At 46.5% G+C, this 20,393-nt stretch overlaps 1 protein-coding gene across 3 annotated transcripts in view; it reads left to right on the top strand.

Moving 5' to 3' along the window:
- SPTBN1 (spectrin beta, non-erythrocytic 1) overlaps nt 1-20,393 on the top strand; it is a 244,607-nt gene that overhangs the window by 89,509 nt on the left and 134,705 nt on the right. Inside the window, exon 1 of one of the 3 annotated variants that reach the window (XM_082217181.1) lies at nt 10,204-10,784. The exons of the other annotated variants lie outside the window; for them this stretch is intronic. Coding sequence (XP_082073307.1) covers nt 10,676-10,784 — 109 coding nt within the window. The 5' untranslated portion in view covers nt 10,204-10,675. Of the gene's footprint in view, nt 1-10,203; nt 10,785-20,393 lie in introns of those variants that run through there. 3 annotated transcript variants of the gene reach the window in all.

The raw sequence follows: 20,393 nt of genomic DNA, 5'->3' as shown, positions 1-20,393 counted from the left end.
GCACCCTGGTTCAAATTATTACCTCCCTTGCTGTCCCTCCTACCTTTCAGTACATGCACAATTAAAAAAGGGCATCTGGAAGGGCCTATAATATGTTGTTTAGTCGTGTCCGACCCTTCGTGACTCCATGGACCAGAGCACGCCAGGCACTCCTGTCTTCCACTGCCTCCCGCAGTTTGGCTCTATAGTATGAGAGACTGGTTAATTTCAGAAAGTCCTGTGACACCATAAACAATAACACATTTATCAAGGTATAAGCTTTTGCGGAGTAGATGTAACTTGCCTCAAGTGCGATGCTTAAGTAATTTGTTAGCCTCTAACATGCTGCAAGACTCTTTGGCTGGGCTGCGGCACTTGGACCAGGGTGACAGCCCTGTCCAGACATGTTGCTCAGTGGTCATCTTTCCGTACACCCGGACTTAGCCTACAGAGTTGTTTTGAGGATAAAATGGGGCGGCCCCTGGGTCTTCTACGCGGTAAAGAAAAACTGCCCTGTGCTTTGAGAAGAAGCTTGGCCAGCATAGGGGTGTCAATGCTCCTCCTCTGTGAGGCATTACTTGGCATGCTTGATCAGCTAAAACAAATGACAGATGTAAAGCCTAAACATCCAGAAGCAAGCATCTCAGAGCATGTGAGCGCCTCATGACCAGTCCGAGGCATTGCTTAATAACAGAAAAATAAGCAAATCTGAGCCTTGGAGCAATTTTGGACTGAATGAACTGTGCAAGAACTCGCTTCAGCAGCTACCCCTTCAGCCCCCACCACCTAGATGCAAGCTGGCAAAGGTCCAAGCTGTGAAGTAAGCACTAATTGCTGGCTTTTCCCTCACTTGTGCCATGTTCTGAGTTTTTGCCATGCAGCAGCCCACTCCCAGGGTGGCAACAGGCCTCCCACATGGTCCCAGGCTGATGTGTTTTCCAGCCCTGTTATTTGGGTCCAGAGCCTAGGACTTGCTGATCAGAAGGTCGGCGGTTCGAATCCCCGTGACGGGGTGAGCTCCTGTTGCTCGGTCCCTGCTCCTGCCAACCTAGCAGTTTGAAAGCACATCAAAGTGCAAGTAGATAAATAGGTACCTCTCCTGCGGGAAGGTAAACGGCGTTTCCGTGCGCTGCTCTGGTTCGCCAGAAGCAGCTTAGTCATGCTGGCCACATGACCCGGAAGCTGTACGCCGGCTCCCTCGGCCAATAAAGCGAGATGAGCGCCGCAACCCCAGAGTCGGCCACAACTGGACCTAATGGTCAAGGGTCCCTTTACCTTTACTAGAGAGCATGGAGATTGAGCCTGGCATTGGTTGTCTGCACTCATTCATTCATTCAGACTTATATCCTACTTAATTAAGAAAAACCCCAATAATCTTCTTTAAGTGGCTTGCATTATTAAATGGTATAAAACGCCAGTGAAGGATAACTATAAAAACAGACTTTAAACACCGTAAACACAACAACATAAAAATATAGATGGATGCAATATTTTTTAAACTATTGTGCACGATAAAAATTACATGTCTGGGTAGACTTGCCAAATGAAACAAAAGTTTTTACGGTGTTCAGAGCAGGACAACAAAGGTGCCTGCCTAATAATAATAATAATAGCAAAGCAACATGGGCTCTGCCACTGAGCTATAGTCCCCTTCCTCTTTTCAACCACCAGCCAACTCATTTTTAAGTTTAGAGCAGGGACAGGGATTTTTTTTCCAGCCTGAGGGCCACATTCACTTCTGGACAGCCTTCTGAGGGCCACAAGTCTGTGGTGGGTGGGGCCAGAGGCAGAGCAACCAATTCAGTTTTACCTTGGCACAGGTAAAAAAACTGACGCAGTTTTACCTTCGACACAGGCACTCACACACCCTTCTCTGTCCTCCAGGCAAGCGGCCATTATCAGAGCTCAAGGACACATCCCAGCTAGGCACAAATGCAAAATGAGGGTACAAAATAGGGCCTGGGGATAATTTTGAGGGCCAGACATAGGGGCCTAGAGAGCCTCATCTGGCCCCCCAGGCCTAAGTTCCCCACACCTCTGGTTTAAGATCAGATATCTTGCCAAGGCCATAAGTCAACATGGTGTCTTCCAGCTTTTGTCGGACTCCGACTCCCATGAGCCCCAGCTAGCAAGGTGAATAGTCAGTGGAGGAATGATGGGAGTTGTAGTCCAGCAAGGTGTGGCGAGGCACAGGGTCCCCACCCCTGCTCTGCAGCCTGCATAATTTCATGAACCGTGGCTCTCTCTCTCTGCTTTCCTTGCCTCCTTAATACACTGGAAAGCCCCAGGAATTGGCTGCCTCTGCCAGAAGCCATTAGAAAGCAAGCGGCTGCGGCGCTTGTTTGGTTATAAACACAGTTCTTCTCTGTGCCTGTTCACCTGTGCTTTGGTGTCACGGAGCATGGAGACTTGCATAGCAACACCTGTTTGCCAAGGGTGGGGCGCCGGCAGTTGAATGGATGTGCCTACAGGTGTTATGTACTGCCGGCTTAGTTGGGGATGTTGATTCAGTACAGCAGGAATGGAACGTAACAGTTGCCACAATTGGAGATCCTGATGTAGAGGGAGTATCAAAAGAGCCAATCTTTGTCTAGGGTTACAAATCAGGCTAATATTACTATAACATATATCAACGGCTAGATTTTCCTGGAACTTGGCTCAGGCACTGTGCTTCAGGTACAATCAAACAGACATCCAGATAGAGAGGAAATGGGGGCCTATAAAGTCATAAATAGTTTGGAGAGAGATATACTGTATATTGTTTACCCTCTGCCTTAACGCTAAAATGAAACTGATAAGCAATAGGTTCAGAACACAGAAACAAAGTATTTCTTCCCACAATGTGGCTGCCCCTTTACTCTTCCCTTTGCAGAGAAAGTACAGTGGTACCTCGGGTTAAGAACTTAATTCCTGAAGCTGTTCTTAACCTGAGGTACAACTTTAGCTAATGGGGCCTCCTGCTGCCGCCATGCGATTTCTGTTCTCATCCTGAAGCAAAATTCTTAACCTGAGGTACTATTTCTGGGTTAGTGGAGTCTGTAACCTGAAGCGTCTGTAACCTGAAGCGTCTGTCACCCGAGGTGCCACTGTAGATCGAGAAACAGCGGAGCATTGGAAGATTCAGGGTGCACACAATAAATAATAAAACAAACAAACAAACAAACAAAATCATTTATTTATACCCCCCAATAGAATATTAAAAACACGATAAAACATCAAACATAAAAAACTTCCCTAAACAGGGCTGCCTTCAGTTGTTTCTTTCCTTGACATCTGATGGGAGGGCGTTTCACAGGGTGGGCACCACTACCAAGAAGGCCCTCTGCCTGGTTCCCTGTAACCTCACTTATCACAGTGAGGGAACCTCCAGAAGACCCTCAGAGCTGGACCTCAGTGTCTGGGCTGAACGATGGGGGTGGAGACACTCCTTCGGGTATACTGGGCCGAGGCCGTTTAGGGCTTTAAAGGTCAGCACCAATACTTTGAATTGTGCTCGGAAACGTACTGGGAGCCAATGTAGGTCTTTCAGGACCAGTGTTATATGGTCTCGGTGGCCACTTCCAGTCACCAGTCTAGCTGCCGCATTCTGGATTAGTTGTAGTTTCCTGATCACCTTCAAAGGTAGCCCCACGTAGAGCACGTTGCAGTAGTCCAAGCGTACTTCAAAGTACTTCTTCACACAGCACATAATTTAACTATGGAGGAAGGAGTGATGGCCAACAACTTGGGTGGCTTCAAAAGAGAATTGGACAAATTCGTGGAGGAGAGGGTCACCTGTGACTACTAGCCACACTGACCAGAGTGCTGTCATGTTCACATCCAGCTTGCACACTTCCCACTGGGGCATGTGGTTGGCCACTGTGAGAACAGGATGCTGGAGTAGATGGGCCAGCCATTGGTCTGATCCAGCAAATCCCTTCTCATGTTCTTAAGACGATGCTTGAGAAGCTAGGCTACTGATGGATCCAGCCGATCTCGTCTTTTGTCCTTAACTGGAGGGAAATCCAGACGGTCAACTATTGTGGTAACCTGGTTTTATGATCGTGTTCCTCCCAGGCTGGATATAGAATGCACATTCTTTTGTTTTGTTTGTTTTTTAAATGGGAGAATTGGATGGTTTGGGGTTGTTGTTGTTTTTTAAAAAAAGAAAGCACCGAAGAGATGTTGTGTGCCATTCTGTCTATTTCAGAGACAGCTGGCAGGGCAAAGATTATCAGGGAAAGGGCTTTAGAGGAAACACAGGGATTTGCTATTCCACGGTCAGAACATTGTTCCACTAAAAGCACTATCTTGCCTTCAGCAGAGGCACGTAAGCTGATGGTTTTTTAGAAGATGGAACTCTCTGTCAGCACTGGAAGCGCACAGGAACACACAAAATAGATGCCATAGTGAAAATGAAGCATGAGGCGATTACCACTATTATTATTGGCAATCCCTGCATACAGCCACATTGTTTTCTAAGGCACAAGGCCAGCTTTTACTCCGCTACTCCAGTCTTGCAATGTTAGCAATCCCCAAAGGTTCTGCCCATATTATATTTCAGGGGAGCAGAAACCCACCATCGGGGGGAATGGATTGCATTCGTTGAATTTTGCATTAGACAGCTTAAACGCTCGGAGAATGTTTGGCGTGCACCACATATTTTGGTTTCATTGCCATCACTTTTCATCAACATCACAGGAGTTAACTGAGTGGCACTTACTTCTGAGTAAACAAGCCATAGGAGTGTACTGCAGAACTGCAGCCCTAAAAGCCATTAACCAAACAGTAAGGACTGTTGTGCTCAGAGGGACCTACTTATGAGTAAACAAGTTTAGGACTGAGTCGCGTATAGGATTGTGACTTTACTAGATCACTGGACCCCAAAGTTTAAGCAAAAAGGCTACTGTAACCATATATTTAGAATCTTGATTTTATCTGTCAACAGCCTTTGTGAAATTTTGCATGTGTTTCTAAACCAAGAATAGAGTAACGAGTGCTCCAAATTGATTTATACCCCACCTCTAAAATCCTAGAAGAAGAAGAAGAAGAAGAAGAAGAAGAAGAAGAAGAAGAAGAAGCCCTGACAAAGTCAACAAGACCCCTTTTCTGATGAGGAATCTTGTTTTGGGAATAAACTCACACATCCCACATAGAACAGGGTGTTTGGAGTAGGCGGCTTTCCTCTTTTGGAAGAGGGTGGGCACGCACGATTCTGAATGCCCCGTGTTGTGTGCCATTCTGTCTCTCCTACCAAAAATTAGTTTCGCATTTACTGCATGACTAAAAAAAATGGCAAAACTACAGAAACCAAACAAAGGCAACATTTTGCAGTGTTAAAAGGGGAGGAAGGAGGGGGAGGCGGGAGCTCTGACTCAAATGAAAGGAATTTGGGTACTCAGTGAATAATGTTGGTGCAACCAGGAGCCTGTAGCATGGCAAGGAGGCAAATGCAAGCACGTGGGTTGGGTTCAACAGGAAGTGATCTATGTAGGATGAAATACCCAGTGCCCTTATTCCTAAGCGACTGGTTGAATTGAGGAGAAGGGGGAGACATTTACTCATAACTCTTATTCCAGAGGGACGCGGGTGGCGCTGTGGGTTAAACCACAAAGCCTAGGACTTGCCGATCAGAAGGTTGCCGGTTCGAATCCCCACGGCGGGGTGAGCTCCCGTTGCTCAGTGCCCACCTGCCCACCTAGCAGTTAGAAAGCAGGTCAAAGTGCAAGTAGATAAATAGGTACCGCTCCGGTGGGAAGGTAAATGGCGTTTCCGTGCACTGCTCTGGTTCGCCAGAAGCGGCTTAGTCATGCTGGCCACATGACCCGGAAGCTGTACGCCGGCTCCCTCGGCCAATAAAGCGAGATAAGCGCCGCAACCCCAGAGTCGGTCACGACTGGACCTAATGGTCAGGGGTCCCTTTACCTTTACCTTTTACTTATTCCAGCGAGGGGGGTTTTCTACGAGGCAGGCCGCAAATCATGCTATTTATGCAGGAGGTCACCCAGTCCCAATCCCTGGTCTATCCAGTTAAAAGCAGAGAGCTTGACTGTCCAGTGTTTCATCACAAGGGGTGTTCCCAAGCACTGTATTGTAGATAATGGTCACAACCCACACTAGCCACACTTTCATAAGGCCTAAGAAGCGGTCTTAACCGCAGAGCAACGTATGCATAGAGCTTCCCTGTGCAAGGCATGGATCCTGGACCAATCAGTATCCCACCTTGTATGGAGGAGCTGTGCACATGAACACTGGTATATATACAGAAGGCTCCTTCTCACTTACGGAGAGCATGTAGGTATCTCTGCCAGGCTTGGTGGTCTCGGGGCATGTGACCATCAGACCTATCAGGGGGCAGAGCCTGTGGCTCCATTATCCTTTCAAGCACCCTTAAAGTGACTGATCTCTCAACGTCCCGATTCATAAAATTCAGATAAACCTACATTGCAAAGTTGTATGAGAACATAGGAACCTGCCTTACAACATATCAGACCTTTGGTTCATCTTGCTCATCTCCAGGGCTTCAGTCAGGGGACCTTCTGGAGATGCCAGGAATTGAGCTGTGGATGTTCTGACCTCAAAGCAGATGTTCCACCACTGAGCTATGGCCCCGCTGTGCATATCCAAGGAAGAGAGGAAAGCTTGGTGTCTTCTGGTTAATTTACTATAGCTATTTCTCATGCGCAGCTGCCGTTGAGTGAGCCACCTGCACATGGGAAATCTTACTTCTTGTGGCCACTTCTCATAGAACACTCTCCATTTCACCACCCTACGTGCCGGGCGGTATGTTTGTGGTGACCTGAAGGTGAGCCAGACAGTGACAACCAGTTGGCATGGTAAGCTGGTGTGCAAACTTCACACCAGAGACATTTCCAAACAGCATCTGAGGGCTGGTTCATCCATGCCATTTCATCCCTGGACCAGGTACTAGCGACAGTGGCTCTGTTGAAGGAAGCATGCTTCTGAAGACCAGTTGCTGGGAATTACAAGTGTGGACAGTGTTGTTGCACCCAGATCCTTTTTTTGGTCTTCCCATAGGCATCTGGTTGGTCACTGGGGTGGATTAGAAGGGTCTGATCTTTATATTTCTTTATGTTCTTAAAACCGTGACATCAAGTGCAGCAGAACTTCCTTTTTAAAAAAATAATTTTTATTAAATTTCCAATTGACAAACCAATCATATCACATTAATTCCAAATTATACCAATACATAATAAACTCCAAATATTTAGCCGAATTTTAAATTTTTGTTGGGGGTACCCATGCTTCGAGTTCAGAAAGGGTCCAATCATCTCATATTTCTGCTGCTTTGATGTTCACAAGTCTGATCTTTCCATCTCTTTGTTGTTATCCTTTACAAATCCCGTCTTCCAATCTTCTTGTTGTTATCATTTTTTCCCCTTTACAACCTCTGAGATTATCTCCACAAGCGAGTTGAAGCAAACATTATTATAGTCCTGTGTGGATTTTCACGCTGATCCAAAAGTTCTGTTCAAATGGCAGGCGCCATTTCAGCAGTTCCCATAAGATACAGTCTAGGCGTCTGCTGATTAACTTTCTCAGACCAGTTGCTCCATAAATCAGCCTTTTCAGGGGTGTTCTTGCCAGATCAAACGTAGAATTCAGATATGATAACAGAACCATGGCTTTCTCCCCCTTTGACTGTAAATCTTGCAACAAAGTCTGTCTCATAATGGCGATTCCCAATTAGAACTGCGTCATCCAAAAGCCTTTCATTTCCTTTCCAGATCTTCCACAAAACAAAGCCTTTAGTTAATAATTTTATTTCCACAGTTTATTTTCCCATCTCACTTGCTATCAGTCATGTGGCGGTTCTTCTTGGGGAGGGGTTGTTAGGTAAATCATATTGAAAAAGAGAAAAGTCCCTCCCCCTTTCCGTCCAGTGCCCCCCCCTTTTGAACTTGGGGGTGATTTATAGGCATCCGCGGACGAGGCAGCATTTTCCCATCCCCTGGGAAAACCCGGAAGGCTAATTACTCCCATCATTAGCCTCTTAATTACCTCGTGTGAGCTGGAGAGATGGTATTGTCGGCCATCTTCCAGTGTGCCCCCAGCAGAACTTCCATCTCTCCTTGAACAACTGTGGGTCATTGGATGCTGAGTAGTCAACAGATATAAGTTTCCACAGCTGTAAACTAAACTTCACTTCTGGATTGTTTCTCCTCCCCTCTCCCAAGTATCCTACAGCATCACAGCAGAAGCAGGTTCCTTACTTTCAGAAATTTGAATATATCCATTGTTTTGTGTCTGCTTCCAATCTGGGGGGAAAGGCCGTCAAAGGCCTCTATCCCGTTTTTGGTACAGAGGATTATCTGATAGCCAACTTCATAGAATCATAGAGTTGGAAGAGACCACAAGGGCCATCGAGTCCAACCCCCTGCCAAGCAGGAAACACCATCAGAGCACTCCTGACATATGGTTGTCAAGCCTCTGCTTAAAGACCTCCAAAGAAGGAGACTCCACCACACTTCTTGGCAGCAAATTCCACTGTCGAACAGCTCTTACTGTCAGGAAGTTCTTCCTAATGTTTAGGTGGAATCTTCTTTCTTGTAGTTTGGATCCATTGCTCCAACTTCAAAGATCTAAAGGGCTGTCACATGGAGGGTGGGACAAGCTTGCTTTCTTACACTCTGGAGGCCAGGACTCAAACCAATGGATTCCAGTTACGAGAAAGGAGATTCCTCCTAAGCATCAGGAAGAACTTTCTGGCAGTAAGAGCCGTTCAACAGCGGAACGGACTCCCACAAGAGGTGGTGGGCTCTCTTTCCTTGGAAGTTTTAAAGCAGAGGTTAGATGGCCATCTGTCATGGATGATCTGGTTGAGATTCCAGTACGTTTCCGAGCACAATTCAAAGTGTTGCTGACCCTTAAAGCCCTAAACGGCCTCAGTCCTGTATACCTGAAGGAACGTCTCCACCCCCATCGTTCAGCCCAGACACTGAGATCCAGCTCCGAGGGCCTTCTGGCGGTCCCCTCATTGTGAGAAGTGAGGTTACAGGGAACCAGGCACAGGGCCTTCCCAGTAGTGGCGCCTGCCCTGTAGAATGCACTCCCTTCAGATGTGAAGGAAGTAAGCAGCTATCTTATCTTTAAAAGACATCTGAAGGCAGCCCTGTTTAGGGAAGTTTTTAATATTTAATGCTGTATTGTTTTTAACATTTGATTGGGAGCCGCCCAGAGTGGCTGGGGAAACTCAGCCAGATGGGCGGGGTATAAATAGTAAATTATTATTATTATTATTATTATTATTATTATTATTATTATTATTATTATTATTATCATCATCATCATTCCTTCATTTACAGGGGGTTAGACCATGTTGACCCTCAAGATCCCTTCCAATTCTACAATTCTGTGATCCTAGGATCAGCCATATCTGTCACGGCCAACAATTGCCCCCCTTAAAGGATGCTGCCTTGGGAAGGGCTAATGTGCCCTTACCCCCCAAAGACTTCATTTAAAAACCAAGCCCTTGCAAAGTAGAGGAAAAGCCCTCGTTTTAAATGAAAGACACAGAAATGCAAACACTGCTATTATGTTCCATGTGTAATTTGCTAAATGAGCAGAAGGCCTGATCGCAAGTGGATGGTGAGGTCCATGCCTTGCTTAATTGCTGGGTGAAGAGGGCTCATTCATAGTTTTCCAAAAGTGTGCATTTCTAAGGATTATTTTTTTTAAAAAAAAAAACCCGATGCTAAATGCTGAATGAGTATTTCCAGTCCCGGGAGAGTTAGCTACTTTCTATCTTTCCCTTTTTCTCCTTTCCAGTGCGCAGCGCTGAAGATAAAGGAGGGAAAAGTGCCCTCCTTTTCAGGCGATAGTAATCTGAGACTTTTCCGTTACATGAGGCTCTTAACAAAAGAGCGTAATTCTACCAGCTTGCTTTTCGGAAGGTACCATTGCTTCTCGGCCGCGTGCGCCAGTAGGTGCCCATCCCCTCCCGCTTGGGAACGGGCGCGCGCCCCGAGCCCTCGGCCTCCTCTCCGGGGACCTTTGGAGAGGCGCCCCTGCGCGCGGATGCTCTCGATCCCCAGCGAGCGCCGCCTGGCTTGGCGCGCGCGATCCACCGCCTGCGCTCCCCACCCCGCCGCCTCCCGCCATTGGTACAGTCCTCCACAATGCTTTATGCTAATCAGTGACATCACCGCCACTAAATACGCCGCCAGTGGCTACTGGGGGATCTTGCAAAGTAGCAGAAAGGTCTGAGAGGTGCGGGGAGAGAGGAGGGAGAAAGGAAGGAAGGAGCACGAAAGCAGCGCGGGCGGGCGCGCGCGCGCTTCGACTCTGGACTTGCAACCTGGGCGGGTTGTTTTGTGTCTCTTTTTTTTTTGCGTGGATCCGGATTGCAAGTAAAGAAAGCTTGCAACCCGAAGTCAACTCGATCGCGCGCAGGGGGATCGCCAGCAGCCCACGCGGGTTTTAAGTTCGCGCGCGCTATAGGATGCCATCCCCCGCCGGACTGATTTGAATCGAATCGGGCGTGGAGGAGGCTGGGACTGAGATCGGAGAAGGATTTGTTTTCATTTTTAAAGGAATCGTGGAGCGAAAGGGCACCACGCGCCCGAGGCAACTGGGATCCGCTTGGATTTGTCTTTTGGAGCAACCTGTGGGTTGCGTCCGTTTCCTCCTCTTTTCAAGCGCATCCGTTCCGTTTCGCATGCTGGGATCTTAACCTCCGAGCGGCTCCCTCTCCTCCATGGAAGTGCAGAACCCGGCTAGCATGCCCGTGCCCTTGTCCCCCGCGTGCCCCGCCTCGGTGCCATACAATTACAATCAGCTGGAAGGGAGGTTCAAGCAGTTGCAAGGTAAGCGGCTGCACTTCGCTTTCCCTTTCATCAATAAAATAAAATAAAATAATGGAGCGTTGCTGCTGCTCAAAACGGCGAGTTGATCCTGATACTCCTTCGAGCTTTGCTTTGGCGGCGCGCGCGCAGAGGGCACCCGATTTCGAAAAGAATAGGTGTATTATATTCCCTGGCTCTGCCAGGCTGGTTTTCCTGGTTTCACGGGATCCCGGTCGCGGTAACCTCCTCCTGGAAAAGGTGATCCGGGGCCCCTCTCGGACTCTGCCATTGAGAACAATAGGACAAGGAAATGGGGGAAGAGGGAGTGGTCTTTTTGTCTGAAAACCCCTCCGGCGATTTACAGCCTTCAGGTGTAAAATCTCTCCCTCTCCCTGGCTCTGTGATCCTTTGGGCGCACTCGGGAGACCATAGGATGGCTCCCAATCGTTTCATGTGGGCACCTCTCACCTACTAGGGCAACCCCATTCCTTGCATGCCATAGATTATGGCTTTTATATTGGGGGGGGGAGATGTCTTTCCCAGGGCTGACGATGGAAACCTGGGGTGTCGCCCCCCCCATCCTCTTTCTCATTCATGTGAAACAATGACAACTAGGAAATGTGGTAGTTCTGGGGCTGTCAGAATATGATGGAGCCAGGTTGTCCTTGGCAATTTTAGGGCAGTGTGTGTGTTTTATGTATGGTGGATTCTCTGGCATAGATGAAATAAGAACAACTCAGAATCTAAAGATTCGCTCGCTCTCTATTTCACACACACACATCTCACACATTTTCCCTCTCTCCTGGAATTGCATATCTCCAAAAAGCAGTCAAAAGTTCAAACCTCAGTGCATATATTTCTTATTTTTGCTCCCTGCCGTCCCACAGACTAGAGCGCTGTGGTTCCTGTCAGAAAGCGAGCTCCAAGAATGTAGTTTTTTGGTCTGGCCATCTTCCAAGCCTACAATTTTATGATTCTGTGTTGGTTTTTCTCTTAATTTCTTGGCATGGGGGTAGGGGGTGGGGAAGGAATCCATTGTAGTATGTTGATCTTTGTGGAAAGCACACAGAAGTGATCCGACGCTGGATACAAATGGATTAAAAACCAGCCATACCTTTTGAAACATTGTCGAGCAAAGTAGACATTGGCTTGGGGCGGGATGGTGAGCTGTAGCAAAATTGGGCTCCAAATCTAAGCACCGTGAGTTAGAAGTAATACAAGTGGGATCTACAACATGCCAGCCAGCCAGCCAGGCCCTTTAGTAGGATACTCCATTTCATTCCTTCTCCCAGTTTTCCAACCAGCTGTTGTGTCTCCATTCTCTGAGCACTGATTCCACTGGGGTTCATGTTGGGCAGTTTTTAGTCCCTGCCGCTAGGTCCCCCCCTAAAGTTCTTCCATGCTTTTGCAAACCTTTGGGTTTTCCAGAGCAAGCCAGCTGATACCTCTCTGGAGCTATTTTAGCGTTCTGCACGCACAAGCTGCTTTTCCGACTCCCTCTGCCCTTTGACCAGAAGGTCTCCATGCCAGATCTGGTAAAAAATAAATAAATCCCTCAAGTTAAAAAGCGGATTGTCATGTGACATAGGGAAAGGTGGCCTACTGCTTAAAAATTAAGTATACTCCAGCAGCCTCTTGGGTGTGTGAAGTTCTTTTGAATCCTGGCCATCCTAGCTTGCTCCTGGAAGAAGCCATGGCCATTGGGCGTGAAATCACCCCCCAGTCTCTCCCCTGACACAGCCCTAAAGAAGCAGGTTTATCACCTTGTCAGTTTCACTCCTTGAGGAATTTATTTTGCTTGTGGTTTTGAATTGTGCACCGGCTTGCTCTAGCAGAAATAAATGCCAAACCCTCTGCTCTGGTGTGGCGAAGATTAAGATTTAATTGAAAAACACAACAGCAGCTGAATTGGAAGGAAGATCTGGAGGAAGGGTCTCTCTATTGCAGGACAATCCATCACAAAGGCCTGTCTATTCATAGAACAGCAGAGGATGTTGGAACTGGGGGAAATGGTGTTGAAATGCATTGTTTGGGGTGGGATTTAGGTACAGGAAGCAGTTTTCAAGAGCGCACCAAATGCCAACGATTAGGATAAACGAACAGTGTGCTGTCGCAAAGCTTCTGCTGACAACCCTGTGGAGTTTTTCTACGTCTTTAAATGCCCCATTGTTTCTATATTTATTTAATTAGATTTATTGCTCAAGGGGGGGGGGGGAGGAAACGCTTCCTTAGCTCACTTGCCCTCCAAACCCATGAGACGAGCCAATAATTTCCTTCAGCTGAAAGACGGAGAAACTGTGATGCGACTAAGGTTGCAGAATTATTCATCCTTGAAAAAGGTGGCGTTTCAGTGCAAATCCAAATTGCAAATCTGTAACCCTGCTAGATCATAGCTTGTTGTTGTTTTTTAAACTTTAAAAAATTGCTGGCATGTTGCCTCCAGAAGTTTTGCCACGAGAAATTGCACCCCTCTTACTGAAAAATGGTCCGCCATATTTGTATCTTACCCAACTGACTGCCCCAAGGTTACCCAGTAAACTTCCTGACTGTACAGAGGGTTGGACCCCAATCCCTCTGGTAAAAAACCAGCGCTATCCACTATGGCACACATAATCTTAAGATGCAAGTTTGTTCTGTCCCCCAAACGCTCTGCTCGTTTGCAATGCATTTAATTGCAGGAATCGCTGCTCCATTCAGTTAATTCGTAGGTTTGGTTGGCAGTGAACTGAGCACGAACCGTATCTAGTAATTGTAATACAAGTCTTGTGCTGCTAGCTGTTTCCTTAGCAACTCCTGTTCCGAAGAACCTTAATTCAAAAAATAAATAAATAAGACACTGTGAAGTGAGAATATCAAATTAAAAAAATAGCAAAAATGTCCAGATGGTGAAAGCCTGAATCTTTGCGCTCCTGAGGCCGACATTAGATGGTACCCCAGGGATATCACAATATTTTGTAGAACCTCGCTCTTGCTTTTGTAAAAAGTATTTCTTTCCTTTATTTATGTGAGCAAACTTCCTTCACACACACACACACACACACACACACACACACACAGTATTTGCATGCTAGCAGAACATGGATGAGGGAATGTCCTGTTCTTAGAAAACATGAGTTGCATCTGCACTATGCATTCAAAGCACCATCGTGCCACTTTAAACACTCGTGGCTTTCCCCCAAAGAATCCTGGGAAATGTAGTTTCTTATGGGTGCTTTGAGAGTTGTTAGGAGACCCCTATTTCCTTCACAGCACCGCAGTCCTTCCCAGGGAACTCTGGGAAGTGACGTGTGTCCTGTGGAGCCTGCCTATAGAGCCCTAAGTTCACCTGCTGCACTTAGGGCTCTTCCACACATCCGCTTGTTCTGTGCCTAAAAAGTAATGGGTCTGAGTCGTTTTCTGCTTGACTCGTGCTTCCTAGGCGTCAGTCTGAATTGTTCTCCCCTCGCCCTGCTCCTTTCCCAGTGAAAACCAGCTCTTTAGTGCTAAACTGGAGCTAACAGCAGTCGTCAATCAGAGAAAACCTGAAGTGCTGTTTGCTCCGATTGAGCACTAAAGAGCAGTTTTCCTGGAGACAGGAAAGAGGAAGAGGAAGAATGGATAAGCCCTCAGAGATGTTGTGGGATGCTGTCCTCCTGCCAGCGTTGAACTGAAATTCAATTCCAAGTCTGCTTGGCTTTTGTACATGAAACCGTGGGGGTAGGGAATGCCCCTCTGGTTCTTTACCTCTGGCAGCGACGTTTCAAGTTGCAAGAAAGAGGAATCTGACTAAACATCAGGAAGAAATTGCTGACATAAGAGCCGTTTGACAGTGGAACGGACTCCCTTGGGAGGTTTATTCACTGGAGGTTTTTCAGCAGAGGTGGGGGGGCCATCTGTCCTGGGTGCTTTAGCTGAGACTTGCATTTGCAGGGGGTTGGACTAGATGACCCTCAGAGGTCCCTTCCAGCTCTACAGTTCTATGATTCTATGATTTCCTGGGCCAGCCCTGATGGGAGTTGGTTGGATCTTGAGAAACTACATGGAATGTCAAGAAGCACCTGGGTAACTCTTGATAAGTATGAATGTTATTTGGGCAAACCAGAGTACAGTGGGTACCTCGGGTTAAGTACTTAATTTATTCTGGAGGTCCGTTCTTAACCTGAAACTGTTCTTAACCTGAAGCACCACTTTAGCTAATGGGGCCTCCTGCTGCCGCCGCGCCGCCAGAGCACAATTTCTGTTCTCATCCCGAAGCAAAGTTCTTAACCTGAAGCACTATTTCTGGGCTAGCGGAGTCTGTAACCTGAAGCGTATGTAACGCGAGGTACCACTGTAGTCTGCCATTGGTCTTTCCAGCAATACTCTTTAGAGCAGTCTTCTCTTTTCAGGTGCCCGCCACTGGGGCTGATGGAGGTTGTAGCCCCAAACATCTGGAGGGCAGCAGGTTAGGGAAGGCATTGTTATTCTTAGTGTTATTATTCCTGCTCTTCACCCCGAGGTCCCAGGGCTATTCTCAGCGATTTAAAAGATGGCTACAGCCAATGAAAGACAACCAACCACACCCTAGGCCAGGGGTCAGCAACCTTTTTCAGCCGTGGGCCGGTCCACTGTCCCTCAGACCATGTGGTGGACCGGACTATATTTTTTTTTTGGGGGGGGGATGAACGAATTCCTATTCCCCACAAATAACCCAGAGATGCATTTTAAATAAAGAGGGCACATTCTACTCACGTAAAAACACCAGGCAGGCCCCACAAATAACCCAGAAATGCATTTTAAATAAAAGCACACATTCTACTCACGTAAAAACCGGACCGCCCGCAGGCTGGATTGAGAAGGCGAGTGGGCCGCATTTGGCCCCCAGGCCTTAGGTTGCCTGCCCCTGCCCTAGGCTAAGGGAGCTGGGCATGTTTAGCCTGGAGAAGAGGAGGTTAAGGGGTGATATGATAGCCATGTTCAAATATATCAAAGGATGTCAAATAGAGGAGTGAGAAAGGTTGTTTTCTGCTGCTCCAGAGAAGCGGACACGGAGCAATGGATCCAAACTACAAGAAAGAAGATTCCACCTAAACATTAGGAAGAACTTCCTGACAGTAAGAGCTGTTTGACAGTGGAATTTGCTGCCAAGGAGTGTGGTGGAGTCTCCTACTTTGGAGGTCTTTAAGCAGAGGCTTGACAACCATATGTCAGGAGTGCTCTGATGGTGTTTCCTGCTTGGCAGGGGGTTGGACTCGATGGCCCTTGTGGTCTCTTCCAATTCTATGATTCTAGGCCAACCCCAACCTCTCTCACCACCAAAGGAATACAAGCGAATAGTAAAGAGGACCCACACAAGTGACGCTGACACAAAACCACACATGTACTAAGTAGAATAGAAACATAACCACCTCACCCCACTCACCATTCATTCCTCCCTCCACCTCTTTCCCCCTTTTTCTTCCTAATGCAACACTAATGTCTCAACAAATGAAACTGATCTGTAGAAAATGCACGTTGCACATTTGTGAACCAAGAAATCTTTAATAAAGATACATTTTTTAAAAGGCAGTTTAAAACAAATCACAGTCAAAGAACGGGGTGTGTCCTATTATTGTTAATTTGATTTCGAGGAAGTATGGCCAAATGGCTATATTGCTGGCAAAAACCACATCTCGGTTGTGTGTAGAGACACTAAAGACTGGAAGAAATTTAAAGACTACTTAAAGAAATATTGTAAAATGAATGAATGTTAGAAAGATGTTGGATAGAAACTAAGCGGTTTCCAGCTGTAATGCTTTAGGAGATATGAAAAAAGGATTTTAAATGGGTAAAAGTTTAATGGTAAGGATTTGCTGAACTAACAAACTGAAATGGAATACAAAGAAAGGAAGTATGAGGAGGTCGGAGGAAATAAGGGTATGGAAGTTATGCTATTGAAAATTAATGTGTGTTTTTAACTGCTTATTATTTTGTATGTTTATTTTTTATTTTCTCTTATATTTAAAAATTCTTTCAATAAATATCTTTTTAAAAAAAAAAAAAAAAGAGAGACACTAGAACGTGCTGATCTAACAAATGCTGTTGATGGGAGATGTAAATGTCGTGCTGAGAGATATTATGAAGACGGTTCCTTCCTTTCTTTGCCCCGTGGTGTGGCATATTAGATAATTAAACGGGCAGGTGCTACAACACTCCAGCGTTTAGTTGCATTAATTTTCGGAATTTATAGCGGAGCTGTTATTAATGTGTGCAACGTATAATTACAGTGTTTCTTTCGGAATGCTGGATTGCACAAAGGGGTGTGGATTTGGCTGCCTTCCAAATGATTGGGGCTGGGTCTGGTTGGTTTTGTCAAGCGGATTAACTTGTAGTATCTATGCAGATTTGACTCTCCTGTGGGAAAAGAGGCACCTGACTCCAAGATAAAGTCATTGAATTGCTAGCTTTGATGAAAGCATTAGCAAGTTTGATCAGTTAACAGATCAGTGCTTGAAGGTGTGGGGCGAAAGTTGAAATTTGCGCTGCCAAATCCTGTCAAAAACATTTTGGTACGGTGTGCTCAACTATTGTTTGGCCCGCAGTTCTTGCAGATAGTCAGTGTGAATGAAGTCAAGGCTTGGTGGGTATCACAACCATCCAGAAATTTCCATTTGGCTAGAAGGTTTCCTAAGATATCCTGAGGCAGGGGCTCTTTTGCTCTTCTTCATTTCTGATGAAGTTGACTGTAGTCCAATGAAAGTTTATGCTGTAATAAATCTGATAGACTTTAATGCAGGTAAGAGGACCATTTTCAGTTCTGAAGGTCAGGTGTAGAGGGCTACATTTGTCCATCCTGTTCTTCATTCCTCACCCTTGCTTTTAAGGTTCTACAAAACTCTTTGTTGTTGATGCTGCTAAAGTCTAACAATTCTACTGCACTGGAAATTCATATTTCCTGTTATGTATATGTATGAGCCTGTCAGTTTCATGAGATCATCACCTGTGGTCCTGCTCTGAATGCCCCCACCCTCTGAAGTTACATGAGTGCTGGTCAGGGCCTTATTGAATTAGTGCCCCAACTATGGAATACCCCAGAAATACTCAATTGGCACTGGCCTTTCTCTGTCTTTACGTTCCAAGTCAAAACAGTCTTGTTTGCTAGAATATTCAGTGGATGATGTTTCTCCTTCTCTTCACAGTTTGGGATCTACCATTTACTTGAGGCCCACTTGCTCCTAGCTTGGTTAAACAACTTTAGATTATTTTAGATCAGTTTAAATGTGAGTCAGAAAAAAGAAATCAATATCCAGCGAACACAACCTCTGTTAGAATCTAAAAACAGGTTCAACATCCTTACTGTTTGCCTGTTCGTTTTCGGTGCAAAGCCTGCCCTGGTGAGTAGAATGCTGTCAAAGAATCATGTGACAGAAATCAATCAATCTGACAGAAACTGTATGTCCAGCGACCGACACTTTAAACAGAGGTGGTTCCCTCTGACGTTGCAGTATAAAAGCCCCTCTAATATTCTTAAAAGGGTCTCTTCTCCAGTCTTCGCAGAGTAGCTGGAAGTGGGGAGGCAGAAAAAGGGACTCCTTTCCTTCCACTCTGCAGTTTTAATCTGAAATTGTAGGTGTGGTACTGCGCCCAGAGCTCAGAAACTGCTCACGCTAACGAATTTCCCTGTCGCAAAATGCACCTAGAACAATGGGAATTTCAAACACTGCTCCCAACATTCAGCTACATTTGATGATTCAATGTGAGAGGGAGGAAAAACTTCTCTCATCGCTTCATGCCTCATTGTGTACACCCCCCATTTATTTGCCTCCCCCCCCCACAAAAATATAAAACTCCAAATATTGCAAACTTTCCTCCCAAACCAACACCACAGCCCAACAGAGACAATAGTGGCATGATTTCATTTATAATTTCACATATTTATTTAAGAACATTTATATACCAGTTTAGGGATGTGGGTGGCGCTGTGGGTTAAACCACAGAGCCTAGGACTTGCCGATCAGAAGGTCGGCGGTTCAAATCCCCGCGACGGGGTGAGCTCCCGTTGCTCGGTCCCTGCTCCTGCCAACCTAGCAGTTCAAAAGCACGTCAAAGTGCAAGTAGATAAATAGGTACCACTCTGGTGGGAAGGTAAACGGCGTTTCTATGCGCTGCTCTGGTTCGCTAGAAGCGGCTTAGTCATGCTGGCCACATGACCCGGAAGCTGTACGCCGGCACCCTCGGCCAATAAAGCGAGATGAGCGCCGCAGCCCCAGAGTCGGTCACGACTAGACCTAATGGTCAGGGGTCCCTTTACCTTTATATACCAGTTTGATGGAAGGGGCATAACTCAGTGGTACGAGCATGCGCATGGTTCTGTAAGCGTGGTCACTGTACAATGTCTGGATGGGTTAAACAGATTTCCTACTGCTGCTCAGAGAGCAGTTCAGACTAAACTCTCAAGTTTTTAATTGTTGGCAGTGCAAAAAGTGTACAGCTGTGTTTTTGTAACCAGGTCGTGACTCACAAGCACTTGCTCACACTTTGCGGCGTTTCCTAAGCCTGTTCTGGCCAACGCGGTTGTGCAGGGTCTGTGTTTCTTGTCACAACGGGAGTGTTAGCTTTCTTTGGGGCTTGTATTCCAAAATCTGCTCCAGCAGATAATAGACAAAGGTCATGAACCATTAATGCCGCCCAGTATGCTCTGTGAAAGGGAATAACAGCACCTTGTTGTTCCTCTCTCGGTGTTGCAGGAAGAGATGTAAACATATTAATGCAAGCATGGAATCCTAGGTCTGGGGTGGAGAACATGCATAGCAGGAGGAAGGTTGCAAGTTGAATCCCTGGCCCAAAAAGAGAAAATAAATAGGTAGCAGGTGATGGGAAAGACTTCCGCTAGATCCTATAGAGCACAGTTTTCCAAACTTTTCATGTTGATGACATGCATCATTTCGCAACACAGTTTTACAAGCAAACTGGAGGTTAAACTAACCCCCTTCCAGCCCAGGGAGGGGTGTGGGGCGTGTTGGTGTGATGCACTTACACACTGCAGCCGACACACTAACGTGTCACGATGCATAGTTTGGAAAGCTCCGCCATAGAGATTTGCTCTTGTGGGTTTATTTCAAATGAGTAAAAGAAACAGAAGGGACACGGGTGGTGCTGTGGGTTAAACCACAGAGCCTGGGACTTGCCGATCAGAAGGTCGGCGGTTCAAATCCCTGCGACGGGGTGAGCTCCCGTTGCTCGGTCCCTGCTCCTGCCAACCTAGCAGTTTGAAAGCACGTCAGAAGTGCAAGTAGATAAATAGGTACCACACCGGCAGGAAGGTAAACGGCATTTCTGTGCACTGCTCTGGTTCGCCAGAAGCGGCTTAGTCATGCTGGCCACATGACCCGGAAGCTGTACGCCGGCTCCCTTGGCCAATAAAGCGAGATGAGCGCCGCAACCCCAGAGTCGGCCACGACTGGACCTAATGGTCAGGGGTCCCTTTACCTTTACCTTTTAAAGAAACAGAAGCTGCTTTTCTCCCATGTCAGCTTCGTAGCAAGCTGCAATGCCCGACTGACCTAGGAAAGAGCAAGTATCCCTTTGAAACTTGTCAGGAATACAGGAATGATGCCTTGTATTCTGAATTCTGAGCCAGTGTACCTTAAGGAGTGCCTTCACTGATATCAGTGGCCAAACTCGGCCCTCCAG

Source organism: Podarcis vaucheri (genome assembly GCF_965113315.1).
Source record: "Podarcis vaucheri genome assembly, chromosome: 3".
Lineage (NCBI taxonomy): Eukaryota > Metazoa > Chordata > Lepidosauria > Squamata > Lacertidae > Podarcis > Podarcis vaucheri.
Note: the sequence above shows the minus strand (reverse complement) of the source record. Positions and strands in the feature narration are given on the sequence as shown.